Source organism: Rhincodon typus, chromosome 13, assembly GCF_021869965.1.
Source record: "Rhincodon typus isolate 14 chromosome 13, sRhiTyp1.1, whole genome shotgun sequence".
Lineage (NCBI taxonomy): Eukaryota > Metazoa > Chordata > Chondrichthyes > Orectolobiformes > Rhincodontidae > Rhincodon > Rhincodon typus.
The window spans coordinates 62,297,390-62,322,988 of record NC_063344.1 but is presented as its reverse complement, the minus strand read 5'-3'; the positions used below and the strand labels follow the sequence as shown (position 1 = coordinate 62,322,988).

The window sequence follows — 25,599 nt, the reverse complement described above, 5'->3', positions numbered from 1 at the left end:
GGTGGAGTGTGTACTGATGGTGGAGTGAGTACTGATGGTGGAGTGGGGGCTGATGGTGGTGAGTACTGATGGTGGTGGGTACTGATGGTGGAGTGGGTACTGATGGTGGTGGGTACTGATGGTTGAGTGTGTATTAATGGTGGTGCGTACTGATGGTGGTGGGTACTGATGGTGGTGGGTACTGATGGTGGAGTGGGCACTGATGGTGGTGGGTACTGATGGTGGAGTGGCTAATGATGGTGTAGTGGGTACTGATGGTGGTGAGTACTGATGGTGATGAGTACTGATGGTGGAGTGAGTACTGATGGTGGAGTGGGTACTGATGCTGGTGGGTACTGATTCTGGTGGGTACTGATGGTGGTGGGTACTGATGGTGGTCAGTACTGATGGTGGTGGGTACTGATGCTGGTGGGTACTGATGGTGGTGGGTACTGATGGTGGTCAGTACTCATGGTGGTGAGTACTGATGCTGGTGGGTACTGATGGTGTTGAGTACTGATGGTGGTGAGTACTGATGGTGGAGTGGGTACTGATGGTGGAGTGGGTACTGATGGTGGTGAGTACTGATGTTGGTGGGTACTGATGGTGGTGGGTACTGATGGTGGAGTGAGTACTGATGGTGGAGTGAGTACTGATGGTGGTGAGTACTGATGGTGGTGGGTACTGATGGTGGTGGGTACTGATGGTGGAGTGAGTACTGATGGTGGAGTGAGTACTGATGCTGGTGAGTACTGATGGTGGTGGGTACTGATGGTGGAGTGAGTATTGATGGTGGTGGGTACTGATGACGGAGTGAGTACTGATGGTGGTGAGTACTGATGCTGGTGGGTACTGATGGTGGTGAGTACTGATGGTGGAGTGAGTACTGATGGTGGAGTGGGTACTGATGGTGGAGTGAGTACTGATGGTGGTGAGTACTGATGGTGGTGGGTACTGATGGTGATGGGTACTGATGGTGGAGTGAGTACTGATGGTGGAGTGAGTACTGATGGTGGTGAGTACTGATGGTGGTGGGTACTGATGGTGGAGTGAGTACTGATGGTGGTGGGTACTGATGACGGAGTGAGTACTGATGGCGGAAACACTGTTGTTGAAACTGCTGTTGGTGGACCTTCTGGCTTTATACAGGTTGGATTGATTTCTCCCTTTTCTGGCCTTTAACTTATTCTGTCCCGAGTCACTGTGTAGCACGAAACCGGTGATATCCATAAGGTGAATAAACAAACTGTTTCTCAGTGACACAGATCATTTTAATGCATGGAATTGTCCTGAGGGTACTCTTGCTCTGATTCGCTCCTTCGCTATGTTAATGCAGCTCATCCCTTACTCCCCATTTATCCCCAGTGACCGGGCCAGAAGTGGTCTGTCCCTGAATGATGAGGTTAGCCTAACCCTACTATCCAATGGTGCTCTGCACTGCTATTGAGACTTACTGAATCACCCTATATATTGGATATGTTATTTTCATGTCATTAATCTTTTGCTTGCATCCCAGCATTTTACCTGACAAACAGTAACACAGTCAGTTCTGCCAGCCAGCATAGTAGGTCAGGCAGTAGCCTTCTCCACCCAATTCATATCTAACCCTAACCTTAAAGCATGTTCAAATGTCTTCCAGGTCAAGGATTCCTGCAGCTGGCACTACCTTACCCATTACAGCACTGGTTTGTGAGATTATTTGGAGATGAGTGTAAAGTAATTGATCCTCAACAGCAGGTCTATTCGCCTCTGCTGTACTCTACATGTACTTCATCTTTAAGAGAGAGTTCACCTTTAAGGACACCATGTGATGTGCGTATGCAACGTGGCAACTCTGCCTGGCACCGCGTGCTCTGTGGGACTTTAAATTGCACACACACACAGATCAGCCGGCTTGCTGTAATGTCTACCTCCTAACTTGTAATGTTAAATAATCGAACCAAGAGGTTATCAATCCTTGATGAACCATTGATCATTAGGCTGTTATTAGTGACACAACACCCCATCAGATCTTACCATTGAGTTTTTTTTTCTTTATTCATTCACGGGATGAGGGCATTGCTGGCGAGGGAGCATTTATTGCCCATCCCTAATTGCTCAGAGGGCAGTTAAGAGTCAACCACATTGCTGTGGGTCTGGAATCATATGTAGGACAAACCAGGTAAGGATGGCAGTTTCCTTCCCTAAAGGACATTCATGAACCAGATGGGTTTTTCCTAACAATCGAGAATGGATTCATGGTCATCATTAGACTCTTAATTCCAAATATTTATTGAATTCAAATTCCACCATCTGCCGTGGTGGGATTCAAACCCGGGTCCCCAGGACATTATCTGGGTCTCTGGATTAACAGTCCGGCGATAATATCACTAGGCCTACTGCCTAGCCATTATGGGTACGCTAGAGAAGTGCAGTCCTGTCAGCTTCATGTTTGGGATTAATCCCTCATCCATAAATTGTTCTGACTCTGAGCTTCTATTCAATAGCCACTCCATTTCCGATGTCTCTCGCCATGGAGGATAGGGCTTCAATGTACTTACATGTTTAAACTTTATGTAGGTGATGTCCTTTAATGTGGATTTGATCAACTCCACCCACTCCTTCTCTCCCTGTGTGTCTTCCTGTGTGCCGATGATGTAAATATCATGGGGGATGTCCACAGCTGTGTCATCCTGCGTTTTCCCCTGGCCTCGGCAAAGGAACCACGACCGTATGTCCGCTGGCGGTGAGGCATTACCTAGACGAACAACAGCAACAACAACTTGCCTTTACAAAGTGCCCTTCACAGAGCAAAGGTCATTCACAGAGGTGTTATCGGACAGATTTTGACCCCAAGTCACGTTAGCGAATATGAGGACAGGAGCCAAAAGTTCAGTCAAGGAGTTGGGAGAGTTTTTAAAGGAAGAGAGAGAAATGGTAAGGGGGAGAGGTTTAGGGAGACAATTTCAGAGCTGAGGGCCTCAGTGGATGAAAGGCAAAGGTGAAACGATTAAAATCAATGTAGAAAAGTAGAGTTTTCAAAGAACTGTGGGAGAAGGAGCTCACAAAGAAAAATGGGAAAGGGAATAGGCTATTGGAGAAATTTGAACACATGGATGTGAATCTCAAAATCAAGGTGCTATTGGATAAGACAGCACAAGAAACAGAGCTCTATTTTGAGGGATCTTCTTTCCACATATTTTCTGGGATTCTCGGGTCTCAGACCTCTCCTCTCAGTGAGCTGTCACCATGGGCTAGCCCCAGGAGGGGGCTGGCTCAAGCACCTGGCCTGACTGGTGCTTTCATAACCCATCGAATTCCCTATTAGTCACTTGTGGGTGGGTGGCCCTGCCAACTCCCATTCCCTCTCCAGGAAAATGGCATGTGTGTGTGTGTGTGTCTGTCTGTCTGTCTGTGTATGTGAGTGTGTGTGTGTATGTGTGTGTGTCTGTGTGTCTGTGTGTGTGTGTCTGTGTGTTTGTGTGTGTGTGTGTATGTGTGTGTGTGTCTGTGTCTGCATGTGTGTGTCTGTGTGTGTCTGTGTGTGTGTGTGTGTGTGTGTGTGTGTATGTGTGTCTGTGTGTGTGTGTCTGTGTGTGGGGGGGGAGGGGAGGTGGATGGGTGGTTATTGGCACCAGCAAACTGGCATTCTGCTTTTTAGCACAGACTTACGCACCTGCCCACCTCTGCTGGGGGCAAAAATCAAGCCCATCCTTGTGATTTGATTGTTCTCTCGAAATGGATCACTGAAGATTTTAATTTAGACAAATAAATGTCTAACATGTCCCTTTTGAATAAAATAGGCATTTGGAATGTGTTACACATGATATAGGAGAGTTAGAAGGATGCTGGGGCAAAGTAACACGAGGCTGGAAGAGTTTAACATTGGAGAGTAGATAGTGGAGCAAATGTTGTAGTGAATAAGAGAGCAAGGTTGGTATATGTGTGTAACTGTTAGGACCGTATACTAAATAATTCCTCTCACTCTCTAGCGTGCTCACCACCAAAACCCCTTACCCATGTTCCAGGTTCCAATGAAGACGTTGATCATGTCGGGTTCTGGGAAGTCTGAATGTTTATTCTTCATCAGCTGCAACAGTTGGCAGAACCCTTCCCGTTTCTGAAAATAAGGAGGCAGAAGTTCGAATGAGAACACCACAGGCTGAGCGTGGTTTTAGATAATCTATACTGATCTAAATAGCAGTCTCAAAAAGGACCACTATAACACTGCCAGTAAAAAGGCAAATAACATTTATTTATCTTGATTCATGTTGCTATCACTACTAGTTTGCAACTGGTACATTTCACACCTTCATTCACCTCCTCCATCCTGGTGTACACTCTCTCCCAGTTCTCTCATCACCCTTTTGTTAGCCTTTCCCAATCCAGTTTTCTCTCCTCTTATTCTGCACTTCCCCTATTCCTCAATTGTTACCCTCTGGTTCACCTTGCTCCTCATCCGTTGGACATGCCTCCAGGCTCTATTGGAGTGTAGACAAGAGGAGCTTTCCTCTGAATATAACTCAGTTAGATGTCTTGAGCAGCATCTATCCCTCAACAAAATCAAACCAAAACAGACTTCAAACAAGAATAAGTGCCCCAAGGCAGCTTACAGGCTGAGTAATTAAACAAATGAAAGCACACGAAGACTGGGGAGGTGAATTTTGAAGGGGATTTTAAGGTGGAACTCTGTGAGGGAAGCAGTGAGACAGAAGAATTTAAGCAAATAATTCCAGAGCATGAGGTCTGGATGGCTAAGAGGCATGGCTAGCTTTGTGGGGTTGTTTGGAGGAATAGATGAGAATAGTCAGAGGAACACAGGGCAACAAAGGATATATAGGAGGTGACAGATGGGGAGGATGTAGAGAATTTGCAATTTTAGATGCAGGAGTGATGGTTGAACAGGCCATTGAGGGATGGGAAATAGGCACCAGAGAATGAGGGAGGTCAGCCAATGATTGCTCTGGAATGGTCATGTCTGGAGGTGACAAAAGGATGGATAAGGCAGGAGTGGTGATGCCTGATGTTACAAAGATGGCCTTTGTGTGAATGAAGAGTTGGTGTCAGAAATTAGTTTTTGTTTAAATGGGACAACAAGAGTTCAGTCTGAGACAGTGACCAAGGAAAGGGTCGTCCAGAGTCAGGAAATTGCGACAAGAGCTGAAGACAATGGCTTCAGTATTTCCACTGTTCAACTGAATGGAATATCTCATACGTTGGTGACAGGGAAAAAAAAATCTGAGCAGGTAGAAGCAAAGCCAGAAATGTGAGGATAGAAAGAGAAACCATTTCTTGAGATGCTCTCACAATTGTATAAGTGACATCAAGCAAAAATAATCTCACTCAACCGAACAATGGACAAGAGGTCTTGAGGAAAATGCTACAGGCAAGTGTGCCAGAAGTTGCAGCAAAGGTGTTATAAGAGAGGAAATATTATTCCCCCCTGTTTCAGTCACATTTGACTGTGAGTGGATTGGTTTGAGCTTCAGGGGTGAAAGCCTATTGAGACAGTTTCAGATATGAAGAGATGAGAAAGATGAGAGGAGATTTGAGAAGCAACAACACATTCAAGGAATTTGGAGAAGAAAGTTGGATTGGAGATGGATGCAAGTTTCCAAGGAGAGAGCATGAAGTTTTTGAGAAGGGGATGGCGACAAAGATTCTGACAAGGAAACGGACAATACTTGCAGAGAGGAAGCCGTTTACAATCTCAACCAGCACGGGATTCAGGGAAAGGAAGTTAATAGTCAGCAGTTCAATGGGAATGCAGTCAAGGGAGCAAGTGGTGAGACTCATTGAAAGATTGATTTCAGGATGAGTAAGTGAAAAGGAACTTGCCTACCCTGAGACTTCTGTTTAAAACAAAAATCACCACAGTGAGAAAAAGAAGTGAGGTAAGTGATTGGATCATTGACTTTGAGAACAAAGATCCGTGTGACAAACCTTGGAGTCAGTGAAAACGTACTCCTTCCGTTGTGTTTTCTTCATCTCGGAATCGATCATGATCACCAATTTGTTCGGGAACTTGTGTGATTTGATTAACTGCAAAACTGAGACAAGTAGTACCAGTGAGAGAAGGAAGTTACACGGAAACCACTTTCTTTATGAGTCACTTTGAGCATTTGCAGTTCTGGTAACAGCCAGTGGTCAGCCACAGGATACAGAGTCCCAGATCCAAAGAACTTGGTACATCTCTCAGATCCTAGTGCCACATCATTGGAAACAAGACACAAAATTTCTGTTCTCAGAAAATTAGTAAAAATATAACTCAGGATAACTGCAGTAAACACATGGATTCCCTTGAAACAGCAATTAGGTATCAGTGGTCATAGAGATAGCCAAAGGGCAGCCATTAGTTGCAACATCCTTAAGACAGCTAAATAGCACCAATAAGAACACAGATACCCAGCAGAGCTAAAAGCCATTCATAACCATACAGATGTGAGAGGCATCACTTGGCATGTTTAGAAGACCATTGAATGCAATGCCAAACCATAAATCCCTTTATAAGCTTTTTGCATCAATATTTAAGTAATAATACCACACAGATAATGCAGTGTAGCCAGGACATTCAGCAGAAAATTGATCAGAAATCTTACTTCTGTTGTGACTGTAAAATTTGTCTTCTGGCCCATCCTTTGATTTCTTCACAATTAACTTCCCATGTTCTATGTCCACCTTCAAATGGAGTTTCATGAAGATTCCAAAACTATCCAATTTCACCTGCAATTTAAAGGAATCCTTACGAGTAAATCTGATCTTCTTTAGCTCAAACTAAGGAGCTGCTGTTTGAACAGAAAATGGCGTTTAAGGATGATAATTGGTCATTTCAAAGGGCAGAACGGTTTAGGGGCAGGTGATTTTGTTTTGGAAAGGTGGGGGTTCGGTGACAATAGAGATTCTAAAAGACAACCTGATTCAAGGCATGAGGAAAATGCCTTTGTAAACTTTTTTGATTCTAAGCAACAACATTTGTCTTGGAGACTGTGACTAGAAAACACTGGAGTGCAAAAAGTACCTACCTCAAAGGTTACAGGTGCAATTTCAGAGTGTTGACCTTCAGCATCTGTGTCCGGAGACTCTGGCTCGAAATCTTTCACCTGTGCAATGTAAATTAGGGAAAGAATTGGACTGACAGTATATCAGCATGATCCCACCCGTTTCTTCACTTGCCAATTTTATCCCCTGTCCTAAGGTGATAACTCTTATGAGGCTTATAATCCACGGAGCTTGTACTCCCTCACATCCTGATCCCTATTGCTCATGCACTGTGAGAATATGTGTTGCAGGACAATTGTTATATTATTGGTTTAGTAATTCAGCTGCTCTGACTAATAATTTGGAAAAGACAGGTTTGTGCCCTTTGGAGATTTTGAAATCAGTGTTTAAAATCTGAAAATAAAAATTTGTAACACCTCGTCTGACCCCTGCAATGGAAGCAGACTAAGTCAGGACAGGAGAAGGTTACTGATGCAGGGCTCCCGAATTGTGTAGCTCAGTGTCACACTGCATGGTGTAATAAGTGACCATCTAAAGCTAGTGACCTTGGGGCAAGTATGTGTGGAGTTGCCCCGAGTTATGCTCAGGTAATGAAACACTGGTTAAGTATTTAATTAAGTAATTTTGATTTCATGTGGAACTGTAATGAGCAGGTTCAATGTTAAGAAAGAGTGTGCGATAGGCTAAGACTCATGTAAGACAGAATCCCTCGAGATAGATATGTATCTCTCCCGCTATTGACTTAACTGAGAGCAGAGAGCTTAATACAGACCAGGGATCAAAAAAAACCAAGACCCTTTATGATCTGTATACAAGGGGTCATGGAACAGGTTTTCAGATACACATCAGAATAGTGCACACTCATGGAGATTGTCAATCCTAATGAGTGACCCGAAGCAGGACAACATGAATTGCTGTATTTGAAGTCAATCTCCCACATTAACTCTGGTGCGAGTTTGCAAATATCTAGATACCTGGTTCTCAATGGTTGAGAGCATTCTGCTCAGTTCTTCAGCTGTTGAGAGCAATCTTCCGACACTCCCATCAGAAGCAATCTGGAAACAAACACAATTAAAGGTGAATCGATGCTGCTTTCCTTCCCATGTGGACATATCAACTCAATTGATAGCAACATCTGGTTTTATTTTCATTTAATGTGTGAGCATGAGCCTCATGGACAGTTAGTCCCCACTGAATGAGGAGGTAATTTTCAGTGATCATGCAATAATCCTCAGTGAGTGGAGAGGTAAGATTCTAATGAAAATCAACTTCTGTGAACAAATAGCTAATCTCCAGAGATTTCGGAAATAACATACAGTGAACAGAGAGCTAACCTCTTTGTTATTCTTCACATTATTTTTTTACCGTTTCAATTGATGTAAGTATCACCAGCTAGGCCAACGTTTATTGCCATTCCCTAAAACCCTCAGACAGTTAATGGTGAGCTGCTGCCTTGAATTGCTTCAGTCCATGAGGTGTAGAGACACCTACTGTATTGTTATGCAGGAAGATTCAAGTTTTTAATACAGCAACAGTGAAAAAAGCAAGCCTTTCTGCTCTTATGATGCTGCTTGGCCTGCTGTGTTCATCCAGCTCTGTACCTTGTTGTCTCGGATTCTCCAGCATCTGCAGTTCCTACTATCTCTGATAATGTTCCATGTCAGGATATTGTGTGGCTCAGAGGGAAACTTGGAGGCAGTGATGCTCCCATGTATCTGCTGCCCTTATTCTTCTTGCTAGTAGAGGTCACGGGTTTGGAAAGTACTGTCAAGGGAGCCTTTATCAGTTGCTGCAGTGCATCTTGTAGATAGTGCACACTGCTGCTACAGTGTATCAGTGGTGGAGAGAATAAATATTCAAAGTGGTGAATGGGGTTCTTTGCCCTTGACGGTGTCTAGTTTTTTGTGTATTGTTGGGGCTGCGTCCACTGGAGAATATTTCATCACACTCCTGACTTGTACCTGGTAGACTATGAAGAGGCTTCAGGGAGACAGGAGCTGAGTTCCTTGCCACAGAATTTATAGCCTCTGATTTGCAGTTAAAGTCACAGTATTTATATGCTGGTCCAGTTCAGTTTCTTGTCAATAGTAATCCCCAGGATATTGATATTAGGAGATTCAGCAATGGTCACACCAATGTATCTGGGGAGTCATGACTGGTGCTGAACATTGTGCAATCATCAGTGAACATCCCCACTTCCCATCGTAGGAAAGGGAAGGAAGGTCATTGATGAAGCAGCTGAAGATGGTTGGGCCTAGGACACTGCCCTGAAGAACTACTGCAGAGATGACTGATCTCCAGCAATCACTCTGTGCTAGGATAGACGCTCACTGGTGTGGAGAGATTTTGCCCTTGTCCCACTGATTTGTTTTTCCAGGGCTTCCCAATGCCTCACTTGGCAGCATTTGGAATATTTGAGTAGTCTTGCACCCAATATCTAATGAAGGATGTGCCGAACTTGGAAAATCCAGAGGAGGTTCACAAGAATGATCCTGGGAATGAAGAGCTTGTCACATAACGAGTGGTTGAGGACTCAGGGTTTGTACTTGATGGAGTTTAGAAAGATATGGGGGGATCTCATTGAAAAGTACAGAATACGGAGAGGCGTGGATAGAGTGGATGTGGAGAAGATGTGTCCACTAGTACGAGAGACTTGGCACCAAGGGCACAGCCCCAGAGTGAGGGGATGACCCTTTAGAATGAAGATGAGGACGAATTTCTTCAACCAGAGGGTGGCGAATCTGTGGAACTCATTGCTACAGAAGGCTGTAGAGGCCAAATCATTGAGTGAATTTAAGAGAGAGGTAAGATAGATTCTCGATGATTAAAGAGATGAAAGTTATGGGGAGAAGGCTGGAGATTGGGCCTGAAAAACATATGAGCCATGATTGAACTGTGGAGCGGATTCAATGGGCTAAATGGCCTAATTCTGCTCCTATATCTTATGGTCTAAATGCTGCCTCGATATCAAGGGCAGTCACTCTCACCTCACCTCTGGAATTCAGCTCTCCTTTCCAGGGTGTGTTGGACAAGATGAGTGAGGGGGCAAATCCATGGCAGATGAAATATAACATGGATAAATGTGAGCTTATCCATTTTAGTAGCAAAAACAGGAAGACAGATTCTTATCTGAATGGTGATAGATTGGGAAAAGGTGGAGGTACAATGAGACCTTGGTATTCTTGTACACCAGATGCAGAAAGTGAGCATTGCAGGAGCAGCAGGTGGCGAAGATGGCAAATATTATGTTGGCTATCATAGCGAGAGGGTTTGAGTACAGGAGCAGGGGTGTCTTGCTGCAATTGTACAGGGCCTTAGTGAGACCACATCAGGAGTATTATGTGCAATTTTGTTAGCCTTATCTGAGGAAGGATATCTGGCTTGTTACTGCCCAGCCACAATGATGTTCTGTCTCTCACACAAATAATTAATGTGGTATATGATTTTCAATGCCTGTGTGATACCAGTTATGAAGGACATATGTCTGAGAGACTGGTGGAATGTATCAAACAGCATGTCTCTTCAGCTGTTCACAAGCAGAGTACTGGTTTTATCTAACCAGTCCGTTCTTGCAAAACCAAACTAACTGACATTGGATATGATTCTGCAACTGGACAACATTTGCTGGATAATCCTGAATTTGCAAGAAAATATGTTGTCAATTACTCTAGAATTGTCAGTCAAACTTGCAGTGTGGTGCACTTGTGTATACTTGTTGCAGAGCCCTGTTCTTTGTAAACAGAAAGAATATGTCGATGCACTGTCCCTGTTACAGCAAAACAAAATAGGCAAGAGTCATCCGCTGGCTCATTTCGTAGGGGAATCTCAGTCAGGGTCAACCTGCCTGGTAAACAAAAATAAATAAAGCCTGGCTGTTATTTGTCAATTAATAGTTGCATTCTCCATGACAATTATTCTACTACAGTCACTTTCCAACCAATCTGCACTCTTTGCTATATGCTGTTTTTTCCCTTTAATTAGCATTCTTGTGAAATGTCCTGATGAGTGCAAGAGGAAAAGCTTTGACAAAATGTGCCTTTTTTCAGCAATACTCATGTTCTTTACCACTAATTGACTACTTATTCAAAATAAAAGGTATATTGGGCAGTGTACTGGCCTCTCTTTTATAGATAATAATCGTGCAGTGACGCTTCATAGAAGCATCATACCAGGGTGGCTGGTGGTGATTTTGCTGATTGGCACTGTACCCATGCAGTGAGCTGAAAGTCAGCTACCTTAGTGCGTCAGTCTCAGAAGCCCCGATTGTATTTCACATTCATCAGGCAGTCAGGCCAAGACCCAGTCACCCACCAGACGGCCACAGATCTTCAGGCCCAGCAGCGCCACCAGAAGCGGTGGCCAAATCTGGGGCTGCAGGTAGCCAGGGCCAGCGGGAGGCTAGTAAGTGAAAGTGGCTTGATTGTACTCACTGGGATCAGTCAGGCAGACCCTAACCTGGGTTAATTGTGAGACTGGGGAGTTGGGTGGTGAGGAGGGGCACGGGGAGGGAAAGGTTAACCACCAGGGAGAAGATGGGGCCCCCTGTCAACCATGGTGTGTCAATTCAGGTTGGAAACTCCCAGTAAGTAACCCAGTCATGAGTCAGCACAATAAAAGAAATGCAAAGGAGGAAGCTGGAAGATGCAAACTCTCACTGCAGAGGCACTGTGTTACACAGCAGCAGACGGGACTGTTTGATGCTCTGTGACACAGTGACATTAGGTTCCCAGACAGGTTGCTCTGCAGACTCATTACAGGTGGAACTGCATGTTCATAATGCCAGCAGCATGTCCAGGGAAACTTTTTTGGCAATCCGCCCAGCAAGAGTGACGTGTAACATACACAAAAAAGGGCTGATAAAAGGTTCTCAAGAGAACCGAAGTCACCTGATTGGCTCACAACAGCCAATTGGTGGCAATCGTCAAGAAAGATTCACACTGACACTGAAGCCTGCTTCCTGCTGACATGTAAGCTAAGCAAAAGAGGAGAAGGGGAGAGAGATGCAGCCAAAATAATGCTGAAAAGTAGGCCGTTGTCTGGCACTTCTTTGCTCACAGTCCTTGGCAGTCGCTCTTTCTAAGCGTTAGCTGTGAGTCAGTGGGTAGCATGCCTGGTTCTGAATCAGAAAGACCTGGGCTCCCAGTCTCGTTGCAAATGCTTCAGCGTGAAATCCTGGCTGACCACCCCAGTACAGCACTGACCAAGTATTGCACAGTCAGCGGGGCTGTCCTTCGGATGAGGTCTTGCGTGCCACCTCAAAAAAGAAATCCCACAAAAATACTTCCTTTCAGGATGGCAGGGTCCTGCTCAATTTTCATCCCACTGCCAATATCACCTAGAACAGATGGTCCGCAGTTTCTTGGATCTTGCTGTGAGCAATTCAGTTGAGCATTTCTTACCATAGACACACTTAAAACAAAGGTATTTTACCAGGTGTATTGGGATGTTCCATACTTGTGAAAGGTGCTAAACAAATGCAGGCCTTTCTTGGCAATTCTCAAACACCTCTTTTCCCTGTTGTACAATCCAACTATAACCGTCCCACAGCTACCTTGCTATGCTGGCGAGTTGGGAACTGGACTTCCCAGTGTTAAACTCAACCCTACAGACCAGCAAACTCCAGCACTTTAGATCCACAATGGGTTGGTTGCTCTCAGCTGGAAAGGCTTGGTGTGGGTCGTGACATGTTCCTTAGCCACCTAGGGCCTTTTAAAGAAAGCGGACCAGGGGTTGGAGGTAGAGTGGGGTTGGCGGAAAGGTCAGGGTACACTGTCCTGTATATTAAAAATTCACAGCAAATTCACTGTAAAAAAAGACTAAGCAGGGACAGTCAGCAACCAAAAGGTGACTGGCCTCAGGAGTGATAATACTTGAAGAGAAATCCTTCCTAGTTTTTTTGAGAGTCTTACTGGATATTACAGTAAGAAGGACAAAACATCCCTGCTGAGACTGCAAAACAATCTTTCGTTGTGGTCGTGACTTCCCCCAGAGTTATTTTTACTGAAGTTCATGCCATTGTTTGCTGAGCAGCAAAGAAACATGAGATACAAACCCTTCACTGCTAAGCTGCAGCAAGATCAAAACAAGAGATTAATGCTTATTTGAAAAAAAGAGAGTTTTATTTGAAGCTACAGCCACAGCAGGAAGTGCTGAAAGGAGCTTCACATAATTTCTATCATAAAGTGAAACATGTGGACAGGAACTAACCTTTGAGGAAAGCTTAAGGTCACTGAATTTCCCCACTTTGTAAAAACCTTTGTAACCTTGAGTTGACGTGAGTGGAAAAATTCTGAAGGGGATTAATAAAACAGATCCAGGCAAACTGTTCATGGTGATAAGTGAAAAATGTCAACACTAATGTCCAAAAGGTACAGTACTGTGGAAAGCAATAACCTGATAAATCACAGGATTGAAAACAAAACCTGCTGAACCAATGATAGAGAGTTAGCACAGGGGATGGAAAGCCTGGTTAATAAGGTGGATTGTTACAAGGCTTCTAGAAATGGGGACAGAGAGAGAAGAGAGATGGAGGGAGAGGAGAGAGAAGACAGAGAGAGAAGAGAGAGAGGGGAGAGGGGGAAGGGGAGGAGGGGGGGAGGGAGAGGGGGGAGGGAGAGGGAGAGGTCGAAGGACCTAGATTACCAGACAGTACAGCCAATTAGACAGCTCAAAGTTCTGCCACAAATAGCAAAATGGATGCACAGGATTCTAAGAAACAGGGGATTGCAGAGGTAGAGCAGATGAGGTTTTGGAAGGATTTGAAGATTTTTCATTCAAAGTGATTGAGGAGCAGGTAGTCAGAGTAAACAGTTTTATTCAATTGATGGGATGTAGCTGGGTGGGCCAATATTTATTGCTGATCCCGACATGCCGTTGAGGAAGTGATGGCGAGCTTGAACCACTGCAATCCATTTGGTGCAGGTAGACCCACAATGCAATTGTGAGGGGGGGAAATTCCAAGATTTTGACACAGCAACAGTGAAGGAATAGTGATATATTTCCAAATTAGGATGGTGAGTAGCTTGGAGGGGAACTTGTAAGTGGTGGTGTTCCCATGGTGGTACTCCCCTTGCCCTTCTAGATTCAAATAGTCATGGGTTTGGAAGGTACTGTCCATGGAGCATTTTGAATTTCTGCAATGCATCTTGTAGATGGTATGCTGAGTGCAGTGGTGGAAGGAGTGAATGTTTCTGAACATGGTACCAATCAAGCCGGCTGCTTTGTCCTGGATGGTGTCAAGCTTCTTGAGTGTTGTTGGGGCTGCACCAATGTAGACAAGTGGGGAGCATTCCATCACACTCCTGAATTATGCCTTGTAGATGGTGGACAGGCTTTGAGAACTCAGGAGGTATGTTACCACCATATTCTTAGGTCTCTGAACTGCTCTTGTACCTGCTATATTTATTTAGCTAGTTCACTTCAGTTTCTGGTCAATGATAACCCCAGGATGTTGGTATCAGAGAATACAGCAATGGTAATACCATTGAATGTCAAGTGGTGAGGTTAAATTGACCATCTCCAATAAGATGCATGAATGTCACTTGCCACTTATCAGCCCAAGCCTTGACATTGTCCAGGTCTTTCTACATTTGGACATGGAAGCTTCAGTTTCTGAGAGATCATGATTGGTGCTGAACATTGCTGATGATTGCACATCCCCACCTCTGTCCTTATGATGGAAGGCAGGTCATTGATGAAGCAGCTGAAGCTGGTTAGGCCTAGGACACTAGCCTGGAGGAACTCCTGCAGAGATATCCTGGAGTTGAGACGACTGGCCTCCAACAGCTACAACCAGTTATTTTGTCCATGTTTGAACCAAGGCTGTAATGAGATCAGGAGCTGAGTGGCCCTGGTGGAACCCAAACTGGGCGTCACTAAGCAGGTTATTGCTGAGCAAGTGCTGATGATAGTACTATTGATAACAGCTTCCATCACTTTACTGATGATCAAGAGTAGACGGACAGGGCAGTAATTGGCCAAGGTGGATTTGTCCTGATTTTTGTGTACAGGACATACCCTGGGTAATTTTCCACATTGTCAGGTAGATGCCAGTGTTGTAGCTGTACTGGAAGAGCTTGGCTAGGAGAGTGGCAAGCTCTGGAGCACAAATCTTCAGTAGTATTCCTGGAATGTTGTCAGGACCCATAGCCGTTGCAGTATCCAGTGTCTCCAACCATTTCGTCACATCACAAAGAGTGAATCGAATTGACTGATGAGCAGTATCTATGATGTTGGGGATATTGTCAAAGGCCAAGATGAATCATCCACTTGGCACTTCCGGCTGAAGACTGTTGCAAATGCTTCAGCTTTATCTTTTGCAATGATGTTTTGGGCTTCCCACTTCTTGAGGATGAGGGTAAGTGCGGAGAATCGTCCTCAAGTGAATTTGGTTAATGTCCAGCATAATACATAACTGAATGTGGCAGGACTGCAGAGCTCAGATCTGAATTGTTGATTGTGGAATTGCTCAACTGTCTATCACTTGCTGCTTATGCTGTTTGGCACGCAAGTAGTCCTGTTTGGTCGTTTCACCAGGTGGACACCTCAATTTCAGGTATGCCCGGTGCTACTCCTGGCATACCTTCCTGCACTCTCCATTGAACCAGGGTTGATCCCCTGGCTTGATGGTAGTAGGTGAGGGGGGTGGGCGGGGGATATGCCAGGGCAAGAGGTTGTAGATTGTTCTAGTAATGGGAAAAAATGGCTTAAAGCAGCAGAGGAAATTGTTGGTTTATTCTGTATAAGTTACAAATAAGGAAATTAGTAATAAAGAGGAAAATCCAATGCATCATTTTAGCTCAATGATAACTGACATCGGACTTTATACTGGGCAGTGACACTAAAGCACACAGGGTAAAGATGTTCAAAAACCAATGAGAAGAAATTGAGGGATAAGGTGAGTGGGTTAATTACTGGGTTTAAAAGATTTAACAAGAAAGGTGGGCAAGTAGCTTTAAATTGTACTGTTAAGGATTTGTCAACCAGAGACAAGTTCAAATCCAACCAGCTGAGGAAGTTTTATTCTTTTGATTAAATTAATCTATAAATGAGAATAAAACACAAGTCTGAGCATGACTGAGGTGATCATTTCTGCATGGTAATGAATCCCACCATGTTCACGAACATTAATTAGGGGTGGAGATTTGCCATCCTCATCCAGTCTGGTGTATACACACCTCCAGACCCATGATAATGTGGTCAACTCTGATCTATTGCAAGAAATATCCTGGAAAACCACTCAGTTGTGGAGAAAATAGCTTGATCCCCACATTGTTTATGAGCAGTTTGGGATGGGCCATAAATTTTGGCCTGGCCACCAATTCATTCATGGGATTAGAGTAAGAATTTCAAAAAAAAGGTGAGGAATGAGGGATATGGTGTGAAGTTGAGATGGAGGTGTGGGACTGATCTATCAAAAATTCTCCAGTTGACAAGACAGTAGTTGGAAACAACAGCAAGTGTTGTGGGTTAAGGATGGGTTTGAATGCCAATGTGTGATGTTGTGCAGTTGACAAGCCCTGGCATGCCCCAGAAAACATCTCAGGAGGTGCACTTAATCTGTCCCATGATGTGTCGGCTTTACGAACTCTGGTTGAATGAACAGAAACACCTGCCTCACAAAAAAGCATCTTCGAAGAAAAACATTTCCTGTTTTCCATCAACTGCAGGTGGAATCCAACCTGTCTACAAATAACAAGACGACCCAATTTCACTGGAAAAAAATGCTTGTTTTTATTTGTGGTACCTTATTAAATCATCCAAATATCTCAAAGTGATAGGTTAATGTTGAATCACTCTGAAGTATAATTACACTATAAACTAGCGAGTACACAGTAGATGAAAAGGGGTGATACTTTGTACCTTGTTGGAATTAGGGAAGGGGTCTTTCCAGGCTGGTGGCACTACCAGCTGGACCAGTGGGCTGTGCACATGAATGTCCACGGCTGGGACCAGGTGGACGTACTCAGCATATGCCATCATTGGGAGTCAATTGGCACTTTGGCTCAGCAAAATCAGGTGAAGTGACTTCACTGTGTGGCATTCTGTACCTGCTCTGGCACTGGCATCACTCCATCGGTCATCTGACAGGATGGGCCCACATTGCAACAATGACTTACACTTCAAAAAAGGACCTCAAATAGCTACAAAATGCTTCGGGACTTGCGTGGTCATGAAAAATGCTGCAGAAATGCAAGTCTTTCTTTTTGTGGGAGACGCGCGATGCATTGCCTCAACATACGGGATGCAAAAATGTTCTGAGAAATAAATTAGAACAGATTGTAAAAGAAAAGCCCTTCGATCTCCCCATTGAAATTGATCAAGAAACAGATCAAACAACACCTACCCAGCAGTTATGAAACATGAGGCACGTTTGTTGCTGTGTCTGATATCAAATCGTCTCAGATTCCAGCTGAAACGAAGGCCTAAGGGCATTTTAACTCTTGCTATTTCTATGCAGTTGAACTCAGTGGGGAGTACAGGTTTCAGTGTTTGCGACAAATTAAACATGGCTAGGTGTTTGCCTCAAAATGATTGGCTTGCGGTGTTACCATAACCAGAGAAGTGGAACAAAAAGAGTGTGGAAGTGTAAAGCATGTGACATGTGATGCACATGCAACCCACTTGGGCCTATGCACTGTGTTTTGACAAGATTTTCCTTTCTGCAGACACAAAACAAGAAACATTCCCAAAATATATCCTACAGGCAGGGGAAGAACATGATGCAGATGGGGATTCTCCTTTTCAGGTGTCTCTGCACATGCTTTCTTCCAGCAAAGGGCTAAAAGATCCACTTGTTAAATTTTTGTTTCAATGCGTCTAACTGTTATGGTCAACTACATCAGAACGCACTATAAGCATATCAGCCTTTTGGTGTTGTCAAAAGATAAACCTTACATTACGAGCCCCTATTTCAACCAGTCCGTGTGATTGCTCTGCATTAAAATATTGGGCAGATTTTAACCCTCGCTGTTTGGTGGTCAAGTAGTAATAGGCAAGTTACTTATCCATTAGAACATTAACCTATTCCCATCATTCCAACTTTGCAGAATAGGTCAAAGGACCTACAGAAAGTACACAATGTTTACATAAACCAGAGCTTTATTACTTTATTAGGATCTCAAATGAGGCTAAGACAGCTTCCAGAAGCTCAGACATCAAAACCTTATGAAGGACAGAACTCCTCCAGTTTGAGAAAGAGGCCACTTCCTTTGGATGTCCTTTCCCCATTGCAAGGCCTGCACTTATTGCCAGTCCTAGCTGCCCTGACTGAATGGGCCACTAGACAACTTCCGAGGACAGCTAAGAGTCAACCACATTTCTTTGTCTTAGTCTCAGACACGCCAAACCAGCTAAGAACGGCAAATTTCCTTCCCTTAAGGCTGTTACTGAAATCAGGTAGACAAGCAATGATGGGAATGGTGACAATGAAACGGAGACTAGATTTTTACACACGACTTATTCATTGAGTTCACATTCTGCCAGCTGTTGTAATAGGATCTTGCCCTTGGATTATTAATTTGGCCCTCTGTTCAGTGACATTGCCGCCACTACACCAGTGTCTCTCTGTGCCTGTAGGGAGAAGGAGCAACAGCTTTCCTGTAGCCTCTTCCAGTGGAATTCACCTTCTCCCCAGCCTGGTCTCTGTCACCCTACCTCCCAACCATGATGGGCTCCTGTAACCCCTTGCTCACCTCTTAGCTGCAAGCCAGAGGCTACACTGTAGGTGACCAGTCAATACTTTAATCCTGTGGAAAGAGGGGGCGAGCAACCATTAAATTAACCCAGGGATTTAAAATAACACTGGCCTGAAACCTGCGAAACTGAAGTCAAATAACAGCCATTGAGTTATTGAACAGAGAAGCATTCTTAAAGGGCTGAACGGCCAGCTCCAACATCTATTTTGTGACATCAGTGAGCCCCATTCTCTAACGCTTTCAAAATCTGGTTGGCATTGAACTCAACACCATTGTTTAGCAAACCCCATGAAGTGTGTACATTGCACTGGTACCTGATTCTGCACGCTCCCTCCAGGGGCTGGCTGGTTGTCAAGCAGACTCTGAGATGTCTCCAGTGCAGACATTGTCTGGATTAGCTCGCTGAAATGCAAACATAAGTAATGAGATAATGGTTCACAGCAGGCAGTACATACAGTGTGAGACAAATTTCCTTCAACTCTTCAGGTAAGCCAAAAGCAAACAGAAGGGAAAAAAAATTGTCTGCAGTCACACAGCAGTGAAGAACATGAGAGGGATGTGCAGACAAGCCCAGCCCCATGAGTGCAGTGTCCAGGAATGTGAACGTCAAACACTATTTCATTCACAGTCACAGTGCTGCTATCGGTAAAAAGTACTCCACAGAGCTCTATAATACAAGCTTTATGTCGAGTGGAGTTACTGATCTCAGCTAGAAGTGAAGTCGAAGCAATTCAATTGATTCTCCAAAGCCAGTCAGGTTCCTGAATCAGGACAAAGTGCCCATTCACACGTGCCGGGAACACTGGACACTGTACGAGGCCTGATCTACAAGAGGATGGTTTTCATTTGGGGAAGCCTGGCTCCAGTGAGAGTCATCTCCTTCAGTGCAGTAAATAAGAAGGGATTAAAACCCCAAAGTGCAAACAAATATATATAATTAAGGGAAGGGACAACAAACTGACCCCAAATTGCAAACTGGTATTTGTGAAACCCTTTCGGTCCTAAAGAGGATGAAGCAAAAATAATCAAATTTTACAGAAAGCAAAGCAGAAGGACAACTAATCACAAGACTGGAGATGGGGACAAGTTAAGACACACTCAGTTCAGTGCAGCCCTCAATATTTTTTTCACTCTCCCTAACCTTTTCCTTCTGTCACTGAACCTGTATCTTGCTGTGGACAGATATTAGTCTCTGAAGTGGTTCCTTTCATGCGATTTTTGTGAATGGCTTGCTCTGCGCCTGTATCTTACATTTATTATCAACATGCTTCATTCCTTCTTTCATTCTCTATGCTTGCTTTCACCACAGTAACTGGACCAGATTTTGTCCAAGATGCAAATCCTTCTCCAATATCTAGACAACCTCTCCTAACCTTTGCCTTACAGTGTACAAGGGAAAGCGTCTGGCAGCTAACACTTAACCATTTTCACCTTTATCTTTCAATCCATTCCTCCTAGGATAATTTTCCTGGATAATTCCCTCCTTTATCAATTTTACTTTGAACATTGGTCTCCTGAAAACTCCTAATACACTGTCCTAAATCTGACCATCCTACACAGTCTTCCTTCTCATTACACTTTCACTGGTTAAAGAAAACACCGAGGGTGATTACATAGAAACCGAAAGAACTGCGGATGCTGTAAATCAGGAACAAAAACAAAATTGCTGGAAAAGCTCGGCAGGTCTGGCAGCATTTGTGAAGGAAAAAAACAGAGTTAATGTTTCGGGTGCGGTGACCCTTCCTCAGAACAGAAATAGACAACTGAAGAAGGGTCACCGGACCTGAAACGTTAACTCTGTTTTTTACTTCACACGTGCTGCCAGACCTGCTGAGCTTTTCCAGCAACTTTGTTTTTGAGGGTGATGACATACCTGCTCCAACTCAGTCTTTCCCAAGGTCTCAAAATGAGGGAACCCTGGACCTCTGTCTTCCCTGCCTTTGATACAATCAACAGGTTTTTAAAACACACATTTGATCACTGAGCCACTCAATTTCTCTTGGGTTCCCCCTTACTCCGACCTATAAGGACCACTGCCAGTTCTGACCACTACACACAGGAATTGAACTTGGGGCATTGGTGCCCACATGGCTGGCAAAGAAACAGCAGTGCCCCAATCCACAAGCTGTCAAGACGGCTGGCACAGAGTGACTGAACAGGAAGAGCGTTCTAAAGGGCACCGACAAATCGCTCTGATTCAGTGAACTGGCAAGTGCTCCTGATGTCCGTTGCAGGTGACAGCCAAACAGTGTGAACAACTTGGAAATGTGCAGCTGGGGTGAGAAAGAACAAGAAATGACCTTATGATAACTACACAGCAATGAGTATTCAAAGCTCACTGCAGCTAAGTCAAAGGTCAGATGCCAAAAAGTTGAAGAAAATGCTTCATGAACCACAAATGCTGGTGACTTGATTTGCAATAGGAGTGCGTGTAAAAGGGAATCCAGCACAGTGAAGAGTCTCACCACCTGAAATATTTCATCCAGATAGGGCAGAAATTTACCAGCATCATCAAAGCTTGGAATTCAGATTTATTTTTGGAGTGAGCAATTGGAAGCAAGAATTATATGAAACATATGGAAATATGTTATGAATATAATTTTACTCTGTATAACCTCTCCTATAATTGTTTGAAGGGAGAGTGCAGAGAGAGCTTTACTCTGTATCTGCTATGTACTGTGACTGCTCTCGGAGCATTCGATTTACCAGTTTAGATGGAGATTTGCAATATATCTAAATCATGCTACTCATCACCTCAAAGTATTTAGAGACAGTTTTACTTTGTATTTAATCTGTGTCGTTCCCAAGCTGGAAGTGTTCGATGGGAAATGCAACACGAGAATATATTTAGTGCAGTTTGTACTTGTCCTGGGAATGTTTCACAGAACAACAGAAGGAATTTCACTTTGCATCTCAGCCGTCCCTCAATTTGAGGAAGACTTTATTCAGGGTTGACAGTTTCTGCCATGGGTCTGCATGCAACCAAGCAGACCGTTTGCCTGACCGTGGACCTATTAGCTTTTGGGACAGCACATCTCACAAGGTGCTGGGACACAGAGAGCAGAATTTGCCTCATTTTCTGTCCTCTCCGTGACCAATCTACCTCATCATGAAGGCTTTTGAACTTGAAACATGTTGCAGCTTGACGGACAGTTATTGCTATTGTGAACAGTTTGTAAAAAAACCCAGTCAAGGATGGCCTTAGAGGTGCATTTGAAGTATGTCCTTTGTCGTCCCCTAGACTGGCCATCTCCAGATTTAAGAAAGCAGGACCTGGTGGGGAGATGCTTTTCTGGCACTGCGATTAGTTGACGTTACTTGGATTTTGTAGTTGATTAAATCGTTGACTATTTGCATTTAACCAATGTTGTACATGTACTTGACTTGAAAGCATTTGATGGGACTTTTTTTTGGTCATTCACAGGATGAGGGCATCGCCAGCATTTATTGCCCATCCCTAATTGCCCAGAGGGCAGTTCAGAGTCAACCACATTGCTGTGGGTCTGGAGTCACATGTAGGCCAGACCAGGTAAGGATAGCAGTTGCCTTCCCTAAAGGACTTTAGTGAACCAGATGGGTTTTTCCGACAATCAGCAATGTGGCCGAAGTCTGTTGTCCCCATCCTGGGAGTGTTTAATGGGACAATGTTGCAGAAGTTTTACTCTGTGTCTAATTCATCCTGTAAATGACTTGGGACTGATAGTGTGACAGTGTAGAGAGAGCTTTACTTTGTATCAAACTTACTGAGTATCTGATCATATGATATTCTTTTTATTGCTAACTGGAACTATTCTATTCACTCAACAAATAGAAAGGGGATCTCTTGTGGCACCACGGTAATGTCCCTACCACTGGAGCAGGAAGTCCGTGTTCACATCCCACCTGCTCCAGAGGCATCTAATAACATCTCTGAACAGGTTGCTTAGAAAAATAGGTCAATGTGAGTTAGTTTTGATGAGAATGCAGATGGTGAAAATATACAACAAATGTCACAGAGAAATCTGCAGATCTTTGAGAGGGTTGCAGAATTTATAAAAAGGTATGGGCAAGGTTAATAAGGTTCAGATCTTGTTGAGTGGGACTGCCTGTACAGGACGCGGGGCCTACCTGCTGAGGCCTTTGGTGAGTAAACTGAGCAAGAGCCGCAGCTGCAACATGTCCACTGATGAGGAATTTATGTGTTCAGCATCCTTAAGCACATCCTGCTCAACATAGTCACAGAGGGCCTTATAAAAACCTTGTGGAGCCCTGCAATTAAAGAGAAACAATCAGTTGGTCCAGTGCCCATACACTGATACTATTGGGTAAAAAATAGCCTTTCTCCAATGGGTCCCCTTTATCCAGCCATTAACCAGTGACCTCAAGGTAGATGTTAGTGTGACTGAAGCCTGAGCTGCAGTGGTGTACCACAGGGATCAGTGCTAGGTACCTTATTTCTTGAAATATTCATAAACAATTTAGATGAGAATAAGGGGGGCAGGGGAATGAAGAGTAACTTTGTGAATCACACGAAGATTAGCCAGGTGGTTGACAGTGAGGATATAAACAGATTGGTCAGATAACCCTGATAACTGTAAGGTGATGCACTTTGGAAGAAGGAACAAGACAAGAGAATAATCAAATGAATGGCAGGAAACTAGGAAGCTCAAAGGAACATAGGGATTTTGGGATTCTTGTCCACAGATCCCTGAAGAAGGCAGGACCAGTTACTGGGGTAGTTAAGAAGGCATTCAGGACACTTGCCTTTATCACTCGTGGCATAGTTTATAAGAGCAGGGAGGTTATGTTGGAACTGTACAGGACTTTGGTTAGGCCACAGCTGGAGTACTGTGTGCAGTTCTGGTCACCACATTATAGGAAGGATGTGATAGCTCTGGAGGGGTTGCAGAGGTCACTCACCAAGCTGTTGCCTGGGATGGTGCGGTTTAGCTACGAAGAGGCTGAATAAGTTCAGATTGTTTTCTTTGGAGTGAACAAGGATGAAGGGGGTGGTGAATCCTGATAGAGATACAATGATGGGGGGGCATAGACAGGGTGGATAGGAAGCAGCTGGTCCCCTTGGTTGAAGGGTCAATAACAAGGGGGCATCATTTGAAAGTGGAAGACAAGAGTTTGAGGGGTTTTGAGGGAATGCGTTCCTCACCCAAAGGGGTCTGGGAGGGCAGTTGAGACAGGAAACCTCACAACCTTTAAAAAAGTACTTGGATGAGTTCTTGGAGCGCAGGAAATGGGCCTGGTGTAGGTGGTAGTGTATCTTCGGCAGTGCAGGCTTGATGGACTGAAGGGCATATTCCATACAGTATGATTCGATGTGGCCAGGTCTGGTGGCACCAAACCTGGTGAGGTCCTTTTTGCGCGCATTCCCAGTCGGAGGGGATGATTGGAATGTCAGGGCGGCCGTGAAAAGTACGCATCTCTTTGGAAACAGATTGAGGGAACCACCTTGTGAAGCTTGTGGTGCAGTTTGCCCATTTCTCCTCTTATCCACTGACTGAGCCAATGGAGGGTGAGTGCCTTGAAAGAAGATGTCAAATTGAATGGTGTTGGTAGCTGAGACAGATAGACCTAGGGCCTCAGTCACAGTTCAAAATGTTTTGCTATCTCTCCCAGTGAGAGGCTCTCCTGTGAATGATGATTGATAATCTAACCCATGAAGAACCTCACAAACAAAGCCAAATGTGTTTCATTTTTTCCTGTAAAGGGTGTCATACAATGGTCTGTGGGTCAAAACACAAGATGTTAAGAGAGGGAGTGAGAGACACAGTTAAGCAGAAAGAGAGAGAAATGCGGGGAGCAGACAGAGAGAGAGAGAGAGAGAGACAGGGGCAGACAGAAAGAGAGACAGACGGGGGAGCAACGAGAGAGACACAGAGGGGCAGAGAGAGAGGGGAGGTGCAGAGAGAGAGACAGGGGCAGACAGAGAGAGAGAGAGAGGGGGGGGCAGAAAGAGAGACAGAGAGAGAGAGAGAGAGGTGGGTGCAGAGAGACAGAGAGCTAGGATTGGTAGTAAAGCATTGTGGGAGGTGGAGGGTGGCTGGAGGGGTAAGTGGAGAACTGGATGTGGTGGGAGTGACTCACAGGGGTGGCCATAAATTGAGAAGGGTTGAAATGTACAGGAGTCTGGCCCCTTCCAAGCCCCACGCCATACCCCAGGATTGTTAGAACTACACCCACCCCCACCCCACCCCAACCCGTGTCTGATGTGTGCTCAGTTACTGTGCCAAGATGGCAGCGTCCACTTGTTCAAGGCGCCGGGCGAGTATCTCAGTGACCAGGGACCTGCTGGCATCATTGCGAATCCTTGCAGTGGAGTCAACAACATTGGCAGCACCTGTAAAATATCAAGGGAGCAGGCATCAGGATCAATTTCTTGTAATTAATGCCCAACAGTAAAATAAAAAGGTGACTAACACAGTCACAGGAGTTCCAATCTAGGCAACAAATTGAAGTTGCTTCTGGTGCATCAGTGGTAGCTGGATGTGAGCTTCATGTGCATAGTGGAGGTGGGTGTGGTGGGGGGCTGCATGGGGGACCAGGGTTGACACTGAGTTCAGAACCCCTCCCATGACAGAGACAGAGATACGGTCCCTGACTCTGGGCACTCTGAATCTCACACAGAGTCCAAAATGCTACACCCCTCCCATCACAGCCCAGTGACCCTCAGCCAGCTGACTTCAAACTAATCAGGTAAAGCTCCTACAGACCTGGCCCCATGCATGTCAACATTGGTCAGTTAATGTCAGCGGGCTCTTAGCGCTGGAGTCTTCCACAGATAAACCAATTCTGTCTGACGTATACTGCAGGCCTGGGCAATATTCTAAAGTAAGAGACCCAAATAAAGCCTCATTTTCCTTTGTCAGAGAGTAATGAGGATAACTACAGAGATAACACAGTGTAGAGCTGGATGAACACAGCATGCCAAGCAGCATCATAGGAGCAGGAAGGC

The 25,599-nt window shown here is 44.5% G+C and overlaps 1 protein-coding gene across 1 annotated transcript; it reads right to left on the bottom strand.

Annotated features, from left to right (window-relative positions):
* Nucleotides 1-1,464: 1,464 nt before the first annotated feature.
* LOC109938108 (phosphatidylinositol 3,4,5-trisphosphate 5-phosphatase 1-like) lies at nucleotides 1,465-23,043 on the bottom strand. The gene is made up of 9 exons (XM_048604131.1): nucleotides 22,761-23,043; nucleotides 18,968-19,055; nucleotides 7,932-8,012; nucleotides 6,981-7,058; nucleotides 6,558-6,681; nucleotides 5,902-6,008; nucleotides 3,976-4,078; nucleotides 2,520-2,716; nucleotides 1,465-1,503 (listed from the first exon to the last, which is right to left on the bottom strand). The coding sequence occupies exons 1-9, from the start codon at nucleotides 22,808-22,810 to the stop codon at nucleotides 1,465-1,467; spliced, it is 867 nt and encodes a 288-aa protein (XP_048460088.1). The 5' UTR covers nucleotides 22,811-23,043.
* Between the last annotated feature and the right edge of the window lie 2,556 nt (nucleotides 23,044-25,599).

Bases quoted from the DNA above. Each gene is read 5' to 3' on its own strand.
- LOC109938108 (XM_048604131.1), bottom strand. From the start codon at position 22,810: ATGTTGCAGCTGCGGCTCTTGCTCAGTTTACTCACCAAAGGCCTCAGC. The intron at 19,056-22,760 runs GTAGGCCCCGCG...TTTGCATTTCAG, and splicing joins CTCACCAAAGGCCTCAGCAG to CGAGCTAATCCAGACAATGT. The intron at 7,059-7,931 runs GTATCTAGATAT...TACATTGCACAG, and splicing joins TCTCAACCATTGAGAACCAG to GTGAAAGATTTCGAGCCAGA.